We start from the raw sequence: 13,833 nt of genomic DNA, 5'->3' as shown, positions 1-13,833 counted from the left end.
CTTACACCGGTCCTTGCACTTTGCACCACCTGCACTTAACCCACTGTGCTACTGCTCAACCCCTTTCAAAATATCTTTAAAATTATTAGGCAATCTTTTTAAAAAAATATTTTATTTCATTTATTTATTTTGGATAGAGATAGAAACCGAGAGGGGCCAGGTGGTGGCGCACCTGGTTAAGTGCACATGCTGCAATGCACAGGGACCAGTGTTCAAGCCCCCCAGCCCCACCTGCAAGTAGAAAGCTTCACAGTGGTGAAGCAGGGCTGCAGGTGTCTCTCTGTCTCTCTCGCTCTCTATCTCCCCACTCCCCTCTTGATTTCTCTCTATCTCTAGCCAAATAAATTAAATATTTAAAAAAGAAAGAAAGAAACTGAGAGGGAAGGGGAAGGTACAGAGGGAGAAACACCTGCAGCACAGCTTCACTGAACATGTAGCTTCCCCCTGCAAGTGGGGACCAGGGTCTTGAACCCAGGTCCTTAAGCATGGTAATGTGTATGCTCAACTGGGTGCACCACCACCCAACTCCCATATTGAATATTCTTCTTAACATTAATGAGGATGCTTCCAAAATTTTCTCAGTAAACCTGAGGCTGACTCTCCAGGCTGGGGATGTATTTTTCCTAGCAAGAATAAATCCCCATGGAAGGAGTGTTTGTTGAATGACTATCAGTGGGATGAGTGACACCACTTGGAATTGGTGAGGGTGAACGTCAGAGCCCCAGTCTCGTTCTAATGTTAGGACTTGAATGCTTTGCCAACAGCCATGCCCACTTGAGGGAATCTTCACTTCCTTCTGGTCAAACATGAGATGCAAACTCCTTGACTGGCATCCAAGTCTCCCCTCCTCCTGCCTATGCAAGTACCCCTCCACCCCCTGCCTGCCTTCCTCAAAAGCATGGGTGCTCCCCCTGAATATCTCACCATCTGCTCAGGCCTTAGAATAATCCTGTGTGTGAAGTTGCTCAGCAAGCCCTGTCCATCACAGCCGGACTCAGGCCTTGAGTCTTTTATAAGACCAAAGGCAGATTCCCTGAGGCAAGCAGGCAATGCCAGGGTTCAGGTTAGGCCCCCAAGTATGGACGATGCCAGCCGAAAGCCAGAGAGGAGACAAGCTGGACACCGAAAGCCAGCTCTCACCAGGCTCTGGCAAGTAGCAGCTGGGCTCCACGTGCCAAAGCCCACAGGTTTCTATAATCTGCTCGTTTACACAGGTCTTCACACAAATCCTCCACCATCTCGGGTGGCTGGAGCCCAGATTGGGGAAGGGTGGAAAGACAAGCTGGGACTTGCTTCTTGAACCTCATTTACAGAGCAAGAGACCGTCACCACCTAGGAATTGTCCTTTGCCTGTTGTACACGCAAGGAAGATGGGGCTCAGTGGGGTTGGGTCTTACACCTAACAGAGGTGGCCAATTGTGCTGGAGCCCAGGAGCACCCCGAGGCTTCCCCAATGTGGACCTCTGAGCAGGAGGGCAGGGTTTTCCTTGGCCACTACCTGTGAGGTGCCAGTAGCACCCGTCACCCACGCACTGTGGAGGTACAGGCATGAGAGTACGTGAGAGTCTCTACTCTGGAGGGATTCTTCCTTGTTATTCTCCACCAAGCTTCCTCCAGGTGGCAAGGCCCTACATCCCACCCCCACCCCCGGTAGAGATCTTGGTGAGTCCCCAGGATGAGGATTTGAGCTCCCACACCTCTCCTGGCCTCTCTGTGCAAGGGCTTTTGTGCCCCTCAGGTGGGCATAGTGCTTAGTTTCCATGCAGCCTAAGGTTTTAAGCAGGTGGGTAGCACCACCCCAGAGGATTTGTGTTTCTAGCAGCTTCCTCTGTGGACCCAGAGTAAAATGGGGTGGGGGGGTAGCTAGGCAAGGCTGAGGGCGTTAGGCCAGGCCTTCCAGCTAGGGGTGTGAATGTGACTATGGACTTGCTCCTAATGGAGGCTGAGGCCCCAAGAGCTATATGCCGGGCTTGGGCAGCATGGGCAAGTCTTGGGATGAGGTCTACGAGGACCCCACGGGGATCAGGATGATCACCTGAGCAAGACCAGACCATGTGGTAGCCGGGGACTGAGTCCCTGGGAGAGAGGCAGTGCAGAGCCCATCAGGGCAGTGGCAGCAGGCTGGAGCAGGTGGGGCCTTGCTCCCAACTGGAGCCTGCAGCAGTAGAGCCAGGGGCTGAGCCGCCAGCCTGGAGCTCCTGCCTACCTGTGCCATCTTCCAGCTCCAAATCCAGCCCCTGAGTGGAGGCAGAAGTTTCCAGGTACCCTTACCAATTGCTTGACCCCATGGGTTCCTGTTGGACAAAAAAAGACCACACACACACACACACACACACACACCTTCACAAATCCATTATGTGCTTCACTTGATGCCTAGGGCCTCAGGCCAGTCCCCTGTGCTATCTATGAAGAAGGTCCGTAAGCCCCATGGAACTGGGCCTGCTGCTTAGAGAAGATGATGACTTGTGTGGAGCCACACAGCACTCAAGGCAGTGCAGGGTTTGAGGCAGGTGCGTCAACATCTGGCCTGGGTATGCTGAGGTGCTCTGTGGGGCCTGGCTACTCAGGGGACTCGAGACACACAGGCTTGTTTCTGGCTCTTCCACTGTGTCCTTGAGTCCCCTGTGATCATGCGGAGAATCTGCTTCCTAGGGTACTGAAGCAGTCTCCACCTTGTACTCAGAGTCCCTGTGGCAGAGGCCTGTGAGCAGATAGGAAACCTCAGAAGTAGCCCCACCAATTGGCTGCACCAATTGGAGAAAACAGGCATTTCCACAGAGATGGCTCCTCACTGGTCCGCGAGCGTCTATGCATTGGACCTAGTGCCACCTCCCTCTATGCCCAACCATAGCAGCCAGCTCTCTGATCCTCTTTTCTAGACCTTAGCTCCCTAATGCCTAGAATGGAGACTAGGGAAGGGGGAAGCTGTCCTCATTTCATTTTTTTTTTTTTTAAATAGAAAAATCCAAACATAAAATTTACTTCAAAGTATAATTTTACCTTGAATTTCATGATAAAATTAGTCACTCTTAGGACTACAAAATTTCCTGAGGCTACCACAATCTCTCTCTCTTTAATTTCCTATTTTATTTTATTTTATTTTATTTACCACTTTCATCACCAAAGGTATGTGTCCCCACCCCCACCCCCACAGATAATCAATATAGTTCTCCCACGGTCTTAGATATAGGTTGAAATTTTTTTTTTCACATTCATATGTTCAATTGTCTATATCCTGCATATGAGTGAAACCATTCTGTAGTTGTTCTCCTCCTTACTTGCTTCACTAAGCATAAATCTTCTCCAATTCCACTTTATCCTGAATGATAGAATGTCACCTTTTATTATTGCTATTGTTGTTGTTGCATAGTGCTCTGTTGAGTATGTGTCCCATAACATTTTTATCCAGTCAGCTGTCAAAGGTCATTTTGGCTGTTTCCATATTTTTGCTATTGTGAATAAATTCTCTATGAACATGGGGGTCACATATCCCTTAGACTCAGTGTTATTACATCTTTGGGGTATATGCTTAGTATGGAATTGCTGGGTCATGTCGCATTTCCATTTGTATTTGCTTAAGGATTCTCCATGCTGTTCTTCATAGTGGTTGTAACAATTTACATTCCCACCAGCAGTGTAGTAGAGTTCTTCTGTCTTCACATCCTCTCCAGTATTTATCTTCTGTTTTATTGATGGAGCCTATTCTCACAGGTGTGAGGTAGAATCTCAGTGTGGTTTTAACATGTGTTTCTCTGGTGATGAGTGAATCTTTTTTTAGAGAACTGTCTATTCATAGCTTCTGTCCATTTTTTATTAGGCTGTTGTTTTTTCTTTTTGTTGAGCTGTATGAGTTCTTTATAGATGTTTGATACCAACTGCTTGTCTGAAGCGTAGTGTGCAAATATCTTTTCCCTTTTACTGGGTTTCCTGTTTATCCTTATAGAATTTTCTTTTGATGTGTAAAAGCTTTCTAATTTGACATGGTCCCATTTATTCATTTTTGGTTTTGTTTCCCTTACCCATAGGGTGGAGTCTTCAAATAGGTCTTTAATGTTAAGGTCCTGGAATGTTTCACCAATGCAGTCTATAGTTTCAGGTCTGATATCTAGAACTTTTATCCATTTTGAGTTAATTTTGGTGCGTGATGTTAGCTGGTGGTTTAGTTTCATTTCCCATCTCACATATGAGTACAATGGCGCTGTGTCCCCGGAGCCCAGAGAGAGGCCTCCGTGAAGCTGGTCTTGGCACACCCACAGCCCTGGCTTGTCCTTCCTGGAGCTGAGCAGCCAGGTGAGCAGACCCAAGTAGCTCTGTCACTGGGCTCGGGGCTGGGTGGTTTCAGCAGGGGGTGGGATGCTGGCCTTCCCCAGCCTGCCCAGACCTGAGCCCTGCAGCTGGTGTCTCTTCCTGACCTGAAACCTGGGAGCCTGGCCAGTGGGGTGTGATGGGAACAAGAAAGAGCAGCTGGGTGTGACAGAGTGGCCTACCATAGCCCTCGCCTTGCAGGCCTAACCCCTTCTGCCCCTGGGAGGCAGTTAACCACATCCCTCCCTCCATCAGAAGAGGCTTTGTTTCTTTCTTGGGAACTCCCCCCCCCCCCCCAAGAATCCTGAATATCCTGAAAGACACCAGAAAATTGGTCTGGATGGCTTCAGCTGGCTTCATGCCTTCCCCATAAAAGAGAGGCTGCTTTATCTTCTGCCCTTTGCAAAGCCATCTCTCTCACTCTCTCTCTCTCTTTCTCTCTCAGAACAGAGCCCCTGCATCTGGATGGAATTAATGCCCAGTTCATGCTGTTCACATTAACATTTAAAACCCAGAATGTGCCCAGCAGCCAGCCACAGGAAGAGCAGCCTCCTGGGGATGGTGTCCAAGGCCTGGGCGTCCCAGCCAGCTGCCCCCTCCAGGGGTCTTCCTCGCAGGCCCCTCCTGAGCTGGGCAGGCAGAGGGGACATGGGCACTGGCTCTAGGCTGTGTGGTGTGGTGGTTAGAAACTCATGTTCTGGGGGGGGGGGCGGGCAGTTAAGTGCACATGGCACAAAGCTTCTCACCCCCCACTCCAATGCCAATCAGGATGGACTGGCTGCAGTGGCCAGGCATGCAGTGATAGTGTCAGTGACAGTGCACATCTGGCAGCTGGGGTGGGGTGGCTATTGGAAGCTGTCCTCACTTCCTGGCAAAGGGTTTACTGGGACAAGGTGGCACCACCAGACAGATTCAGGGAATCTTCCCTGGACAGTTGTCCTGGACTTGACCTTGGAATTTTCCCAATTCAGCCCTCTCCAAGCCTTACAAAACCATAAAAACAACATTCCTGAGAAATCCAGTGGTTTGAGGAGCTGGGGGAGGTGGGAAAGTGGTGGCAGTCAGAAATCCATAGTCAAGTTGAATCCAGCACAGGTCAAGGGGGACTTCCTGGAGGAGATGACAGCTGAACTAAGGCATGCTGGCAGGGCAGCTGGGTAATGAGACCTGAGCTCCAGGCTGAGGAGCAGATGGGTAAAAGACTAGAGATAGTGTGTCTGCCTGAGAACCTAGAAGGCACTGGTTCTAGGCTGTGTGGTATGGTGATTAGAAACTCATGTTCTGAGGGAATGGGTGGTAGCGCCACGGGTTAAACGCACATGGCACAAAGCACAAGGACCAGGATCCCCACCTGCAGGGAGTTTCTTCACAGTGAAGCAGATGTGCAGGTGTTTATCTTTCTCTTCCCCTCTCTATCTTTCCCTCCTCTCTTGATTTCTCTCTGTCTTATACAATAATAATAAGGGCAACAGCAACAACAACAAAAATGAGGAAAATAGCTTCCAGGAGCAGTGGATTTGTAGTGCAAGCACTGAGCCCCAGTGATAATCCTAGAGGCAAAAAAAAAAAAAAAAAAAAAAAAACCACGTCATGTTCTGGAATTAAGCTGCTGGCTGTGATTCTGTGAGATCTTAGGCAACACCTCTCCTGAGCATTTAGCATGGACCAAGCACCTGCACTGCTCAGGGCTTAGTACCTGCTTAAGGACCCTAATGATGCCACTTCCTGGGGATTCCACCCACTCTTGATCCCTGCTGTGTGCCACCCCACCCCCCAGATACCACCCCATGAGGCCTGTGGCATCTCTGAAGCTTGTTCACACTAAGGTGTGAATGTTTGGTAGCCTGCCCCCCAACCCCTGTCTCAAAGGGAGCCCACTTATCTGGAGGCTCTGGCCATAGGCTCCAGGAACGGGCGGGCAGGGCTGCTTTTGAACTTTCCCCCCTGGCTCAGGGGGCCTGTCAGCACCGTGGGTAGCCACCTTCTCTGAGCAGCAGGCCCAGAGGAACGAGGTGACTGATGACCTCCTCCCCAGGTGGGGTCGGGGTACAGTTTTCCCAAACTGAGGCTTCAGGTTGGAAAGGTTGCCCTAGAGGGACAGCTGGGCCCTGGCTCTGGCCTATCCCTGGTATGGGCCAGGAGTCCCAGTGGGTAACTCCCCTTGCACTGTAGAGACCCAGGCTGGGGTTGGGAATAAACCTTGTCTAGAAGATCCAGGGTCCAGTGTTGTCTAGGATACTCCAGGCCCAGAGACAATGAACTTCTCCCCAAAAACACAGCAAATGCAGGCCTCCTGGTTCCAGGCCTGGGGTGCAGAGTCTGTGCTATGGGTCCTGGGACACAGAACCCCAACTGGGTTAGAGCTGGCAGGGCTCTCCCTGTGGGTGAGAGGGACCCTGGCCTGGGAGTAAGCATGGACTGGGCCACAGCTGGACCACAGGTGGCTGGATTTAAGGGGCACCCAGGTGTGAGCATGAGAGGAAAGAGCAGACTGAGCTTGTAGGAAGGGCAGTGTGTCTAGAAGGCTACCTGGAGGAGGAAGTCTCCAAGAAAGGGATAGGAGTAGGTGGGGAAGTAAGGAGGAGGGAAAGAAAGCAGAGCTGCTTTGGAGAAAGGCAGTCAGTGTAAAATCCGGTCCAAAGAAAGGCCCAGGGTGGTGAGAAGATAGCTCACTTGGTGGAGTGCACACCTTACTGGGCATGAGGACGAGGGTTTGAGCCTGCAGCCCCACATGGGAGTCCCATGCAAAGGGAGCAGTGGAATGGTGCTATGGTGTCTCTCCTCTCTGTCTCTCACCCTCTATTGAGAGAGACAGACTGAAAGACAGAAGCAGTGGAGCTATGAAATACAGTGATAATCCTGGTGGGGTAAGAGGGGATTCCAGCAGGGACCCCAGTGGAGACAGTTGAAATGTCTGGAGCAGCATCAGGAACCAGGACCATGAGGTTGACAGTCCTTCCACACATTCCAAACCATCTAGCAGTTGGGGACATTCCAAGGTCCCTGCTAGGAACTGGGGGTCCTGAGTAGCTGCTCCATGGGGAGAGGGATTCAGGAAGTGGGTTCCCAGAATAATGTGATTGAAAGGGGGCAGGGAGGGGCTAGGGAGACAGCATAGTGGTTATGCAAATGACTTTCATGACTGAGGCTTGGAAGTCCCAGGTTCAGTCCCCAGCACCACCATCAGCCAAAGCTGAGCAGTGCTCTGGTCTTTGTATATTTATCTTTCTCTTTAGCTCTTTCATTAAAATAAAATTAGGGGCTGGGTGGTGGTGCCTTGTCTGAGCCCACATGTTATAATGCACAAGAACCCAGGTTCAAGCCCTAGTCCCCACCTGCAGGGGAGAAGCTTCACAAGTGGTGAAGCAATGCTACAGGTGTTTCTTTTTCTCCCCTCTATCTGCCTCTTCTCTCTCAATTTCTCTATATCTCTTTGTAATAAGTGATTAAATAAATTAAATAAAAATAAAAGGTAGTTTGGCCATTTAAGAGAGAGACAGGCAGACAGACAGGGAGGACTCTCAAGCCAAGTCCTAGAGACTCTGGCTACCCATCTACTCTGGGACCCCCAGATCAGCCCCCCACATGCCACCCATCCATCACGAGCTCAGTGTCCCTGTTCCTCCCCAGCAACTACACGGCCCTGCTGGGGGTGTGGATCTACGGCTTCTTCGTGCTGACGCTGCTCGTCTTGGACCTTTTATACTACTCGGCGATGAACTATGACATCTGCAAGGTCTACCTGGCTCGCTGGGGCCTGAACGGACGCTGGATGAAGCAGGACCCCAGGCGATGGGGGAACCCTGCCCGGGCACCCCAGCCCCAGCCTCCCCCGGGCTCCCAGCCGCAGGCCCCCCAGGCCGTGCACACGCTGCAGGGGGACGCCCACAGCCCACCGATGGCGGCCTTCCAGTGCTCATCAGCCTGGTGAGTGCTTGGGGCAGGGTCCGGTCACACTGTCCTGTGCTAGTGGGAGGTGTTGGGTGGTTTCTGTGCTGCCTGGGCCCTGCAGGCTTCCTGACTTGCCACCTGTTGCAGCTGTCAAGAAGGGTTTGATGCTGCTGCCTCCGGGTGCACGAGATAGCACACCTGAGAGGACACTTGCACTGCCACGTGAGCTACTCAGCTTCGAGCCCCTGGGTACATGACACGGGGTACTGTAACGCTGTGGGGTGAGGGGACTTCAGTGCTGGGACCTCTCCCTGGCTCTCTCCCTCTCAACTCGCTCTCTCCCCTCTTTTTACTTGCCCATCTCTCTCTCTGACTCTTTCTCCTTCTCTCTCCCTGACACACACACACTCTCTTTCAATCTCTCTCTCTCTCTCTCTCTCTCTCTCTGACTCTTTGTCTCTGTCACACACTCACTTTCCCTCAGTGCCCCCACCTCTCTCCCTGACTCTCTCTGACTTTCTCCTCCTGCCTGTCTTTCCCTGACTCTCTGTCTCTCTTCTTTCTTCCCCGCTACCTCTTTCTCTTTCTCACTGCTCATAGTAGCCACACATGCCTGGACACAGAAGCCAACACAATGGTAATGGTGGAGCTTAGCAGTCAAACTGATAGCGCTCAGAGCCCAGGGCAAGTTATAACCACCAAGCTTTAAGTGAATGTGTGAGTTTCCTGGCTGCCAAAGCAACAGGGGGAGGTAGGTAACATTCCAACTTTTCACCTACTTGTCAAATGAGCATGTTCAGGACTGGAGGGGAAGCCTTTTTCAGCATGAGCTTAGGAAGGAGCAGTGTGAGTGGGCTCTTTACGTGTTATACACTGAGAGCAGAAGGGCATCGGAAGTGGCTCTGCGGGACTGCTCGGCGCCATTCCAGGTAGAGGGAAGGAAACCAGCATGGGAGGGCTTGCTGCAGGTGCCTAACCTTTTAGGGTGGCCTGGTACCCTTCCCAAAGGGGTGTCCATATCTGAAATTGCCAGCCGTGCCTCTTGTATCTGTCTCATCGAAGTGTGATGGGAGGAAGACCCCAGTGGGCACCCCAGGGCTGCACAGAGCTAGAGAGAGGGGGCAGGAACACAGCGAGTGTGAGGGGCCATCACAGGCCAGGTACAAGCTGAGAGCAGGTACCCAGCCCAGGGGTACAGACTTCTGGTGTGGATTGGGGGAAGGGTGTGGGGATGAACTGAAGCTGTGGGGTCATGGGGCACTTCATTCAGGGGTGTGAGGAGACTAGGCCTGTGCTGGGAGAGCCCCAGGTGCACAGCCCTTCCAGCTCTGTGACATCAGGCAAGTCACCTGCATCACTTCACTTAGCCTTCTGGTCCTCACGGAGGAGTGGACAGCAGAAACACACCCCTCACCTCCCCAGGGTCATCTTGCAAGTTACTTCAACAGCTGGTCCACGGTGGGTGCTGTGTGACTGCCTCCTCTTTGCTGGAGATTCAGTCCCGTGAGTCCATGATCCCTTGAAGAGCTAACAGGAAGTGACCTTTTCCAGTAATGAATGGCTTGAATTATTAATAAGATACACTTAGTTCAGCTTGTGCTTACCGATCGAATAATCATCCATCTATCATGCAAGAGACAGACACAGCCTCATGTGGCTCAGCTTGACAAATGGGGTCGGGGCCAGGTGGCAGTGCACTTGGTTAAGTGCACATATTATAGTGCTAAGGACCAGGGTTCAAGCCTCTGGTCCCAACCTGCAGGAAGAAAGCTTCATCAGTGGTAAAGTAGAGCTGCAGGTGTCTCTCTGTTTCTTTCCCTGTCTATTTCCCCCTCCCCTCTCAATTTCTCCCTGTCTCTATTCAATAATAAATAAGTAAAAGATTTTTTAAAAAAATTAGTGGGGTCTCATGTGTAGTAGGGTGTGGGGGGTTCCTGGTGAGGTCGAGGTGATGGTAGGAGCTGCAGCTGGGATGGAGAGGAAAGACAGAGTCTCTCAAAGGCTCAGACAACCAGCATCTGAGAGCCCAGTGCTAGGGGATGATCTGGGGAGTGTCAGATGCATCCCCAAGTCTCTCCAGATCTTGCAGACCTGGCACCTCAGGGTAGCACTGTGAGAATGATTGACCATTGCTGTCACTGGCAGCCACGTTGTTTGGAGAGTTAAGAAGCCACCTTCTGACGGGTGCTGTGCTCTTTCACTCTTGCAGTTTGAATTCCTCCACCTTCGTGTGCTCTGGACAAGATAAACACTTGAGTCATCCTGCTCTCAGTGGCAGCCTCCTTTCCTCAGAACCTGGGGCTTTAGGGACTGGGAGGCACACACCCAGTAAAGGACACACATTACTATGCACAAGGACTCAGATTCAAGCCCCCAGTCCCCGCCTACAGGAGGGAAGCTTCATAGGTTTCTCTCTCCCTCTCTTATCTCTCTTCCCTCTCAATTTCTCTCTATCATACTAAATTTAAAAAAAAACAAAGAAGAAAAAGGAAAATTTAGGGCCAGATGGTGGTATACCTGGCTGAACACACATGTTACAATACAAAAGGACCTAGGTTTGAGCCCCTGGTCCCCACCTGTAGGGGCGAAGCTTCACAAATGGTGAAGCAGGGCTGCAGGTATCTCCTTGTCTGTCTCTCTCTCTATGACCCTCTTCCCTCTTGATTTCTGACTGTCTCTATTCAATAAATAAATAAAGATAATAAAACATCTCTTCTTTAAAAAGGGAAAAATTATTCACCAGAAACAGTGGGCTCATCATGTAGGCATCAATCCCAGTGATAACCCTGGTAGCATAAAACAATAACAACAACAGCAATAGAACGTGGGGCCGTGTGCCTGCATGGAGGGACACCCGAGTCATAGCCAGGCTTGAACAACCCCAGTTCTTCCCTGAAGTGAGCCCCCAAACTCTTCCTGCATACACCCTGACACATTGCACATGCTGTGTGCCAGCCCTCACTCTGTGCAGATCCCAGGCTCCTCCACCCATGTGCAGGGGGCACAGGCTAGGCAAGCTTGCCAGGACAGAGCATCCGGTGAGTGCCCCAGCTCTTCAGCCTAAAAGAAGAGACATCTCGTGTTCAGACACCCTTTGTGCCCCTCCTGCTTCTCATAGCTGTGGACTCAGAATGGTGCTGTCATAAGCAAACAGTCACAGGGAACCTACAAGTATGTGACATGGAGCCGGCAATCCGACTGCTTTCCAGTCCCCCACCCCTAGGTGCTGTGTCTTGGGGTTTCTTTCTGGAGTTTCCCTTTTGCCAGCCAGGGAGCCCAGCCTAGGGAGGAGGCTAGACCGGGGTGGGGAAGAAGACTGGAAGCTCCCTTTTTGCTGTTTCAGGGCCCTCACTGGGGACACTTTGGAGCTGGAGACAGAGTCATCCCCTTTGTCACAAACAGGCTTGGCAAACAGCTAACAGTACTTCTGACAGTTGTTTTATGCAAAGATTTCTGGTCCAAAGAGTTTGATGTAGATGGTGTTTGCTGAGCTGCACTGCCAGGAGAGATGTGACATGACAAGAACTAAGAACTCCAGCCTGCCCATGGTATGGCCTTGAGGCTGTGCCCTTGGGACCTGGCCTTGAAGCTGGGTTCCAGTCAGAAGCCCAGGCAACCATGGTCCAACAGTTGGGCAGGGCCCTTCACCTTCTGGGCCTCCTGGTAGGCGCCCAGAATTTTAGCAATGTCCACTCGGGCAGGTGTGGGTCAGGAGCCATCTGCACTCTAATTCTCACCAGGACGCCAGAAGCTTAGAGTGGTGAAGCAGCTTCCCCAGGTCACCAACAGCTCAGGAAAGAGCAGGGTGGAGAAACCAGGCCCCCAGCTATACCTCCAGCCACACCTGCCCAAGACCCCTGCTCTGAAGCACAGCTGGAATCCCAGTCCCCCCGCCCACCTCCAGCTGCAGAGAGCACACCATGATGTGTGTGGCAGTTTCCTTTAATGGCGCAGTCTGGCCAAAGATCCCCAAAACAGCCCCATGATGATACCCTGGCTCTGTGCTGGAGTGGGAGGCAGAGCAGGGACAGGTGTCCTGGACAGAATAACCCACCACCCAGCCCAGGACATCAGGGGGAGCAGCAGTGGGTGTAGTCACATGCACAGGGGTGACATGAAGCATCATGAGGCTGGGAGACAGGTTGGGGGAGGAATGACTTTTTCCCAGAACCAGTGCTGCAGTTCTGTGCTATGGCGTTCCCTCAGCTGGCACCCATATCACTCCCAGCACAGACTTTGTCAGCAGGTCTCCTGTGTGGATAGCATGTGCTCACACCATCAAGACCATGGTTCTCAGCTGATCCTCTAGGTTTAATATCTGGGGGTTGTGGGGCAGAGGAAAGGCTGGGCAGTGGCACATCTGGTTAAATACACATAGTATGAAGCACAAGGACCCGAGCAAGCATCTGGGTCTGAACCCGTCTCCCCACCTGCAGTAGAGGGGAGGGGGAGGTGGGAGCTGCTTCACAAGCAGTGAAGCAGGTCTGCAGATTTCTCTCTCCCCCTCCCAATTTCTTTTTGTCCTATTGAATAAAATGGGGAAAATGGCCACCAGGAGCAGTGGATTTGTAGTACTGGCACCAAGCCCCAATGATAACTCTGGAATAATAATAATAATAATATCTGGAGGTTGGGTCAGATGAGTCTGAGATAAGGTCCAGGGAGTAAATAGGAGTTCATCTGTTCTAGCAATATTTCAAGTAGGAATTGGATGTTCCCAATCACCAGGGAGAGAGAGAGAGAGAGGAGAATGTGAGAAGCTGTAAAAGTAAATATCAAAATGCAAAAAAGAAACAAGTGGGGATATGGCTCAATAGCAGAGCACTTAACTGCACAGAAAAAAATGAAACAGAGTTAAAATGACAAAAGAGAGATAGAGAAGGGCAACAGAAGAAAGTCAGAACTGTTGTCAGTTATCACAAGAAATCTACTTGTTAAAAGTGATCCCATAAAGGGAAAAGAATGGATGATAAGTCTGAATGAAACTATCTTTTCTTTCTCCCAAAGAAATGCTGAAAATCAGTTCAGAAAGAAATTGGATATTGGGCCATCCAGATACTTGAAAGGCTTCTGCCCTCACCCCAGCTCTCTCATTTTCTCCTTCCTTCTATAAGCCTCCCAGCTGGCCTTGTGGCCTCTCCCCTCTATCCCACCTGCCAGGGTCCATGTGACTATTCTGAGCTCTTGTTAGGGAAGGGGGTGCTCAGATCTAGACCACTCCAGGGTATACTGAGGCAAGAGGCCCTGCCTCTAACTCGACAGGGGAGTGAAGTGTTGAGATTGAGGATGCCTTGTTCTCACTGCAGCAAAGGCTTGTCGAAGGGCTCCTGGAGGGGACTCCAGGAAGTTGCATGTGCCTGGGTCATACAAGGAGGTTCTGGGTGGTCGGGGGAGTGGGACCCCTAGCTGAGTTCTGAGTGTGGCTGGGAACCTTGATAGTGCTCAGAAAACCACCCAGGGGGATATGGGCTCTGCTCTCTACACCTCCCCCAGACTGCATGTTGGTATGATGCTGGGGCTCAGGGCATAGCACAGGGTCAGGGAGGACAGGGAGGAAACAGTGCTACTGGGTGTCAGCTTTGTGCCAGGCACCCGTCGCTGGCTTTATCCACAGGCTCCCATCCCTGCAATCCTAGA

General features: G+C 51.3%; 1 protein-coding gene across 2 annotated transcripts in view; it reads left to right on the top strand.

Annotated features, from left to right (window-relative positions):
• SHISAL1 (shisa like 1) overlaps positions 1-13,833 on the top strand; it is a 116,492-nt gene that overhangs the window by 76,208 nt on the left and 26,451 nt on the right. For both annotated transcript variants that reach the window (XM_060189139.1, XM_060189138.1), the window contains exon 4: positions 7,936-8,232. In XM_060189139.1, the coding sequence (XP_060045122.1) occupies positions 7,936-8,232 (297 nt within the window). The remainder of the gene's footprint in view (positions 1-7,935; positions 8,233-13,833) is intronic.

This window comes from Erinaceus europaeus, chromosome 4 (assembly GCF_950295315.1).
Source record: "Erinaceus europaeus chromosome 4, mEriEur2.1, whole genome shotgun sequence".
In the NCBI taxonomy this organism is placed as follows: Eukaryota; Metazoa; Chordata; class Mammalia; order Eulipotyphla; family Erinaceidae; genus Erinaceus; species Erinaceus europaeus.
Note: the sequence above shows the minus strand (reverse complement) of the source record. Positions and strands in the feature narration are given on the sequence as shown.